The 10,625-nt window shown below is 55.5% G+C and overlaps 1 protein-coding gene across 1 annotated transcript in view; it reads left to right on the forward strand.

The window, feature by feature from the left end:
• LOC144955731 (vacuolar protein sorting-associated protein 16 homolog) overlaps positions 1-3,495 on the forward strand; it is a 43,807-nt gene extending 40,312 nt beyond the window's left edge. Inside the window, exons 8-9 of the mRNA XM_078885874.1 lie at positions 845-948; positions 2,621-3,495. Coding sequence (XP_078742000.1) covers positions 845-948; positions 2,621-2,756 — 240 coding nt within the window. The 3' untranslated portion in view covers positions 2,757-3,495. The remainder of the gene's footprint in view (positions 1-844; positions 949-2,620) is intronic.
• The last annotated feature ends 7,130 nt before the right edge of the window (positions 3,496-10,625 follow it).

The following is a 10,625-nucleotide window of genomic DNA, read 5'->3' on the forward strand; positions in this document are numbered from 1 at the left end:
CCCCCGTGTCTCCCCGCGTCTCTCCCCGTGTCTCTCCCCGTGTCTCTCCCCGTGTCTCCCCGCGTCTCCCCACGTGTCCCCCCGTGTCTCCCCGCGTCTCTCCCCGTGTCTCTCCCCGTGTCTCTCCCCGTGTCTCCCCGTGTCTCTCCCCGTGTCTCTCCCCGCGTCTCCCCACGCGTCTCTCCCCGTCTCTCCCCCCGTGTCTCCCCGTGTCTCTCCCCGTGTCTCTCCCCGCGTCTCCCCACGCGTCTCTCCCCGTCTCTCCCCCCGTGTCTCCCCGTGTCTCTCCCCGCATGTCTCCCCGTGTCTCCCCATGTCTCCCCTGTGTCTCTCCCCCGTGTCTCCCCATGTCTCCCCGTGTCTCTCCCCCGTGTCTCCCCCGTGTCTCCCCGTGTCTCCCCGTGTCTCCCCCCCCCCGTGTCTCTCCCGTGTCTCTCCCCGCGTCTCCCTCCGTCTCCCCGTGTGTCTCTCCCCATGTCTCCCCGTGTCTCTCCCCGTGTCTCCCCGTGTCTCTCCTCGTGTCTCTCTCCCCGTGTCTCTCTCATCGTGTCTCCCTCACCGTGTCTCTCTCCCCGTGTCTCTCCCCCCGTGTCTCCACGTGTCTCTCCCCACGTGTCTCCCCGTGTCTCTCCGTGTGTCTCCCCTTGTCTCCCCGTCTCTCCCCGTGTCTCCCCGTGTGTCTCCCCTTGTCTCCCCGCGTCTCCCCGTGTCTCTCCCCGTGTCTCTCCCCGTGTCTCTCCCCGTGTCTCTCCCCGTGTCTCCCCATGTCTTCCCGTGTCTCTCCCCGTGTCTCTCCCCGTGTCTCTCCCCGTGTCTCCCCGTGTCTCCCCGCCTGTCCCCACAGCCGTTTGTGTCTGAGTGTCTGAAGCACGGCAACCACACGGAGGCGAGGAAGTACATCCCCCGGCTCTCGCCCGAGATGCGAGTCAAGGCCTACCTCTCCGCAGGGTGCGCAGCGCGGAGACACGCGGGGAGACACGGGGAGACACGGGGGGAGACACGGGGAGGGAGAGACACGGGGGAGACACGGGGAGACACGGGGGGAGACACGGGGAGGGAGAGACACGGGGGAGACACGGGGGGAGACACGGGGGGAGACACGGGGAGACACGGGGGGAGACACGGGGAGGGAGAGACACGGGGGAGACACGGGGAGACACGGGGGGAGACACGGGGAGACACGGGGAGGGAGAGACGCGGGGAGACACGGGGAGAGACACGGGGGGAGACACGGGGAGACACGGGGGGAGACACGGGGAGGGAGAGACACGGGGGAGACACGGGGAGACACGGGGGGAGACACGGGGAGGGAGAGACACGGGGGAGACACGGGGAGACACGGGGGGAGACACGGGGAGGGAGAGACACGGGGGAGACACGGGGAGACACGGGGGGAGACACGGGGAGACACGGGGAGGGAGAGACACGGGGGAGACACGCGGGGAGACACGGGGAGAGACACGGGGAGGGAGAGACACGGGGGAGACACGCGGGGAGACACGGGGAGAGACACGGGGAGACACGGGGAGAGAGAGACACGGGGAGAGACACGGGGAGATGCGGGGAGAGACACGGAGAGATACGGGGAGAGACACGGGGAGACACGGGGAGAGAGAGACATGGGGAGAGACACGGGGAGAGACACGGGGAGATGCGGGGAGAGACACGGGGGGAGACACGGGGAGAGACACGGGGGGAGACACGGGGAGAGACACGGGGGGAGACACCGGGAGAGACACGGGGAGAGACACGGAGAGACACGGGGAGAGACACGGGGGGAGACACGGGGAGAGACACGGGGGGAGACACGGGGGGAGACACGGGGGGAGACACGGGGAGAGACACGGGGAGACACGGGGAGGGAGAGACACGGGGGAGACACGCGGGGAGACACGGGGAGAGACACGGGGAGACACGGGGAGAGAGAGACATGGGGAGAGACACGGGGAGATGCGGGGAGAGACACGGGGAGACACGGGGAGATGCGGGGAGACGCGGGGAGACACGGGGAGAGAGAGACATGGGGAGAGACACGGGGAGAGACACGGGGAGATGCGGGGAGAGACACGGGGAGACACGGGGAGAGAGAGACATGGGGAGAGACACGGGGAGACACGGGGAGATGCGGGGAGACGCGGGGAGAAACACGGAGAGAGACGCGGGGGGAGACACGCGGAGAGACACACGGGGAGACACACGGGGAGACACACGGGGAGACACATGGAGAGAGACAACCCTGACCCCCATGACCCTCATCACCACGCCCCTGACCCCCCCTGACCCCTGACCCCCCCCCCCGTGACCCCAGGGACATGCCGGGTGCGGTGGCGAGCGCGCTAGAGATACGGGGCGGGACAACCCTGACCCCCGCGACCCTGACCCCCCTGACCCCTGACCCCCCCGTGACCCCAGAGACATGCCGGGTGCGGTGACGAGTGCGCTAGAGATACGGGGCGGGACAACCCTGACCCCCGCGACCCTGACCCCCCTGACCCCTGACCCCCCCGTGACCCCAGAGACATGCCGGGTGCGGTGACGAGTGCGCTAGAGATACGGGGCGGGACAACCCTGACCCCCGCGACCCTGACCCCCCTGACCCCTGACCCCCCCGTGACCCCAGGGACATGCCGGGTGCGGTGGCGAGCGCGCTGGAGCGTCGCTGTGAGCTGGACGTGGCGGCTGTGCTGAGTCACCCGCTAGCGGCACAACCACAACACTCACGCCTCGTGGAGACGCTGCGTGGTGCTCAGCAGTGACAACAACAACAACAACCACAACAACAACCACAACAACCACAACAACAACCACAACAACACAACAACAACAACAACACAACAACCACAACAACAACCACAACAACAACAACAACACAACAACAACCACAACACAACAACAACACAACAACACAAAGCCGTGCTGAGTCACCCGCTAGCGGCACAACCACAACACTCACGCCTCGTGGAGACGCTGCGTGGAGCTCAGCAGTGACAACAACAACAACAACAACCACAACAACAACCACAACAACAACACAACAACACCACAAACACAACACAACAACCACAACAACAACAACAACAACAACCACAACAACACAACAACAACAACCACAACACTCACGCCTCGTGGAGACGCTACGTGGTGCTCAGCAGTGACAACAACAACAACAACAACCACCACCACAACAACACAAAGCCGTGCTGAGTCACGCGCTAGCGGCACAACCACAACACGCACGCCTCATGGAGACGCTACGTGATGGTGGTGGTGGGGGGCAGTGACCACCACCGCCACCACCACAACAACACCGCCACCACCACAACACCACCACCACAACACCACCGCCACCACCACCACAACACCACCACAACACCACCGCCACCACCACCACAACACCACCGCCACAACACCACCGCCACCACCACAACACCACCACCACAAGACCGTGACGTCACACGCAGCTTGTTCAATAAAGGTGGCCGATGCGCTCACTCAGCCCACGTGTGTCTAGTGTGTGTGCGTAGCGTGTGCGTAGCGTGTCCATGGCATGTGCGTAGCGTGTGTGTGTGTCCCTTCGCATCTCCATCACCACCATCATCTACACGATCTCCACCATCATCACCATTATCATCACCATCATCATCACCATCATCAACACCATCATCACCACCATCACCACCATCATCATCATCATCACCACCACCATCATCAACACCATCATCACCACCATCACCACCATCATCATCACCACCATCATCACCACCACCATCATCACCATCATCACCATCATCTCCACCATCACCATCATCTCCACCATCACCATCATCTCCATCATCTCCATCATCACCATCATCTCCATCATCACCATCATCTCCATCATCTCCACCATCTCCATCATCTCCATCATCACCATCATCTCCATCATCACCATCATCTCCACCATCACCATCACCATCATCTCCATCATCTCCATCATCACCATCATCTCCATCATCTCCACCATCTCCATCATCTCCATCATCACCATCATCTCCATCATCACCATCATCATCTCCATCATCACCATCATCTCCATCATCACCATCATCTCCATCATCACCATCATCTCCATCATCTCCATCATCTCCATCATCACCATCATCTCCATCATCACCATCATCTCCACCATCACCATCATCACCATCATCACCATCATCAACATCACCATCATCACCATCATCACCATCATCAGCATCACCATCATCACCATCACCATCATCACCATCATCAACACCATCATCATCACCATCATCACCATCATCACCATCATCACCATCATCAACATCACCATCATCACCATCATCACCATCATCACCATCACCATCATCACCATCATCAACACCATCATCAACACCATCATCACCATCATCACCATCATCATCTCCATCATCATCTCCATCATCACCATCATCATCATCGTCACCATCATCACGATCATGATCTCCATCATCTCAAACATCTCCATCATCACCATCATCATGATCTCCATCATCATCATCATCACCATCATCTCCATCATCACCATCATCTCCATCATCACCATCATCTCCATCATCACCATCATCTCCATCATCACCATCATCTCCATCATCACCATCATCTCCACCATCATCATCATCATCACGATCATGATCTCCATCATCATCTCAAACATCTCCATCCTCACCATCATCATGATCTCCATCATCATCATCACCAACATCTCCACCATCATCGTCACCACCATCATCACCATCATGATCTCCATCATCTCAAACATCACCATCATCATGATCTCCATCATCACCAACATCATCATCATCTCAAACATCACCATCATCATCATCACCATCATCTCCACCATCGTCATCATCACGATCATGATCTCAAATATCACCATCACCACCATCACCATCTACACGATCTCCATCCTCACCATCACCACCATCACCATCATCACCACCATCTACACGATCTCCACTATCCTCACTATCACCATCATCAACATCACCATCTACACGATCTCCGCTATTTTCACCACCATCATCTACACGATCTCCACCATCCTCACCATTATCATCACCATCATCATCACCATCATCATCACCATCATCATCACCACCATCATCACCATCATCACCACCATCATCTCCACCATCATCATCACCACTATCATCATTATCACCACCATCATCACCATCATCACCACCACCATCATCACCATCATCAGCACCATCATCATCACCATCACCACCACCATCATCATCACCACTATCATCACCATCATCTACACGATCTCCAACATCATCACCATCACCACCATCACCACCATCATCACCATCACCACCATCATCATCACCATCATCTCCACCATCCTCACCATCAGCACCATCATCATCATCACCATCATCATCACCACCACCATCATCATCATCTCCACCATCCTCACCATCAGCACCATCATCATCATCACCATCATCATCACCACCACCATCATCATCTCCACTATCCTCACCATCCTCACCATTATCATCACCATCACCACCATCATCACCATTATCACCATCATCACCATCACCACCATCATCACCATCACCACCATCATCACCATCACCACCATCATCACCATCACCACCATCATCACCATCATCACCATCATCACCATCATCACCACCATCATCACCATCACCACCATCATCACCATTATCACCATCACCACCATCACCACCATCACCACCATCACCACCATCATCACCATCACCACCATCATCACCATCACCACCATCATCACCATCACCACCATCACCACCATCACCACCATCACCACCATCATCACCATCACCACCATCACCACCATCATCACCATCATCACCATCATCACCATCACCACCATCACCACCATCACCACCATCACCACCATCATCACCATCATCACCATCATCACCATCACCATCATCACCATCATCACCACCATCACCATCACCACCATCACCACCATCACCACCATCATCACCATCATCACCATCATCACCATCATCACCATCACCACCATCATCACCATCATCATCACCATCACCACCATCACCACCATCACCACCACCACCATCACCACCATCACCACCATCACCACCATCACCACCACCACCACCACCATCACCACCACCACCATCACCACCATCACCACCATCACCACCATCATCACCATCACCACCATCACCATCACCACCATCACCACCACCACCATCACCACCATCACCACCATCACCACCATCACCACCACCACCACCACCACCATCACCACCATCACCACCACCACCACCATCACCACCACCACCACCATCACCACCACCACCACCATCACCACCACCACCATCACCACCATCACCACCATCACCACCATCATCACCATCACCACCATCACCATCACCACCATCACCATCACCACCATCACCACCATCACCACCATCACCACCATCACCACCATCACCACCACCACCACCATCACTACCACCACCACCATCACCACCACCACCATCACCACCATCACCACCATCACCACCATCACCACCATCATCACCATCACCACCATCACCATCACCACCATCACCACCACCACCATCACCACCATCACCACCATCACCACCACCATCACCACCATCACCACCACCACCACCATCACCACCACCACCACCATCACCACCACCACCACCATCACCACCACCACCATCACCACCATCACCACCATCACCACCATCATCACCATCACCACCATCACCATCACCACCATCACCACCACCACCATCACCACCATCACCACCATCACCACCATCACCACCACCACCACCATCACCACCACCACCATCACCACCATCACCACCATCACCACCATCACCACCATCATCACCATCACCACCATCATCACCATCACCACCATCACCATCACCACCATCACCACCATCACCACCACCACCATCACCACCACCACCACCACCACCATCACCACCACCACCATCACCACCATCACCACCATCACCACCATCACCACCATCACCACCACCACCATCACCACCACCACCACCATCACCACCACCACCATCACCACCATCACCACCATCATCACCATCACCACCATCACCATCATCACCATCATCACCATCACCACCATCACCACCATCACCACCATCACCACCATCATCACCATCATCACCATCATCACCATCACCACCATCACCATCATCACCACCATCACCATCACCACCATCACCACCATCACCACCATCATCACCATCATCACCATCATCACCATCACCACCATCATCACCATCATCATCACCATCACCACCATCACCACCATCACCACCACCACCATCACCACCATCACCACCATCACCACCATCACCACCACCACCACCACCATCACCACCACCACCATCACCACCATCACCACCATCACCACCATCATCACCATCACCACCATCACCACCACCACCATCACCACCACCACCATCACCACCATCACCACCATCACCACCACCACCACCACCACCATCACCACCATCACCACCACCACCACCATCACCACCACCACCACCATCACCACCACCACCACCATCACCACCACCACCATCACCACCATCACCACCATCACCACCATCATCACCATCACCACCATCACCATCACCACCATCACCATCACCACCATCACCACCATCACCACCATCACCACCATCACCACCATCACCACCATCACCACCACCACCACCATCACCACCACCACCACCATCACCACCACCACCATCACCACCATCACCACCATCACCACCATCACCACCATCATCACCATCACCACCATCACCATCACCACCATCACCACCACCACCATCACCACCATCACCACCATCACCACCACCATCACCACCATCACCACCATCACCACCACCACCACCATCACCACCACCACCACCATCACCACCACCACCACCATCACCACCACCACCATCACCACCATCACCACCATCACCACCATCATCACCATCACCACCATCACCATCACCACCATCACCACCACCACCATCACCACCATCACCACCATCACCACCATCACCACCACCACCACCATCACCACCACCACCATCACCACCATCACCACCATCACCACCATCACCACCATCATCACCATCACCACCATCATCACCATCACCACCATCACCATCACCACCATCACCACCATCACCACCACCACCATCACCACCACCACCACCACCACCATCACCACCACCACCATCACCACCATCACCACCATCACCATCATCACCACCATCACCATCACCACCATCACCACCACCACCATCACCACCACCACCACCATCACCACCACCACCATCACCACCATCACCACCATCATCACCATCACCACCATCACCATCACCACCATCACCACCATCACCACCATCACCACCACCACCACCATCACCACCACCACCATCACCACCATCACCACCATCACCACCATCACCATCACCACCATCACCACCACCACCATCACCACCACCACCACCATCACCACCACCACCATCACCACCATCACCACCATCACCACCACCACCATCATCACCATCACCACCATCACCATCACCACCATCACCACCATCACCACCATCACCACCACCATCACCACCACCACCATCACCACCATCACCACCATCACCACCATCATCACCACCATCACCATCACCACCATCACCACCACCACCATCACCACCACCACCACCATCACCACCACCACCATCACCACCATCACCACCATCACCACCACCACCATCATCACCATCACCACCATCACCACCATCACCACCATCACCACCATCACCATCACCACCATCACCACCACCACCACCACCATCACCACCATCATCACCACCATCACCATCACCACCATCACCACCACCACCATCACCACCACCACCACCATCACCACCATCACCACCACCACCATCACCACCACCACCACCATCACCACCACCACCATCACCACCATCACCACCATCACCACCACCACCATCATCACCATCACCACCATCACCATCACCACCATCACCACCATCACCACCATCACCACCACCACCATCACCACCACCATCACCACCACCACCATCACCATCACCACCACCATCACCACCACCATCACCACCATCACCATCACCACCATCACCATCACCACCACCATCACCACCATCACCACCATCACCACCACCACCAACACCATCACCACCACCACCATCACCACCATCACCACCACCACCATCACCACCACCACCACCATCATCACCACCATCATCACCACCACCACCACCATCACCACCATCACCACCACCATCACCACCATCACCACCACCATCACCATCACCACCATCACCACCATCACCACCATCACCATCACCACCATCACCACCATCACCACCATCACCACCATCACCACCACCACCATCACCACCATCACCACCACCACCACCATCACCACCACCACCATCACCACCATCACCACCATCACCACCACCACCATCATCACCATCACCACCATCACCACCATCACCACCATCACCATCACCACCATCACCACCACCACCACCACCATCACCACCATCACCTCCCTCCCTCCGACACGATGACCTTAGGTCAGACTTAACAAGATTGGACTTTTAATCGAACATTGATCATCATCATCATCATGGGCAGTGAGTGTCATCATTATCAATCGATCATCATCTGTGCTCATCACCAATCATGTGCAGTGAGTGTCATCATTATCAATCGATCATCATCTGTGCTGATTACCAGTCATGTGCAGTGATTGTCATTAACTATCGATCATCATCTGTGCTGATTACCTGTCATGTGCAGTGATTGTCATCATTATCAATCGATCATCATCTGTGCTGATTACCTATCATGTGCAGTGAGTGTCATCATTATCAATCGATCATCATCTGTGCTCATCACCTATCATGGGCAGTGAGTGTCATTATCAATCGATCATCATCTGTGCTCAATACCTATCATGTCCAGTGAGTGTCATCATTATCAATCGATCATCATCTGTGCTCATCACCAATCATGTCCAGTGAGTGTCATCATTATCAATCGATCATCATCTGTGCTCATCACCAATCATGTCCAGTGAGTGTCATCATTATCAATCGATCATCATCTGTGCTCATCACCAATCATGTGCAGTGAGTGTCATCATTATCAATCGATCATCATCTGTGCTCATCATCATCATGTGCAGTGAGTGTCATCATTATCTATCGATCATCATCTGTGCTCATCATCATCATGTGCAGTGATTGTCATTAACTATCGATCATCATCTGTGCTGATTACCTATCATGTGCAGTGATTGTCATTATCAATCGATCATCATCTGTGATCAATACCTATCATGTGCAGTGAGTGTCATCATTATCAATCGATCATCATCTGTGCTGATTACCTATCATGTGCAGTGACTGTCATCATTATCAATCGATCATCATCATGTGATCAATACCTATCATGTGCAGTGACTGTCATCATTATCAATCGATCTTCATCTGTGATCAATACCT

Source organism: Lampetra fluviatilis, unplaced genomic scaffold, assembly GCF_964198595.1.
Source record: "Lampetra fluviatilis unplaced genomic scaffold, kcLamFluv1.1 SCAFFOLD_400, whole genome shotgun sequence".
Lineage (NCBI taxonomy): Eukaryota > Metazoa > Chordata > Hyperoartia > Petromyzontiformes > Petromyzontidae > Lampetra > Lampetra fluviatilis.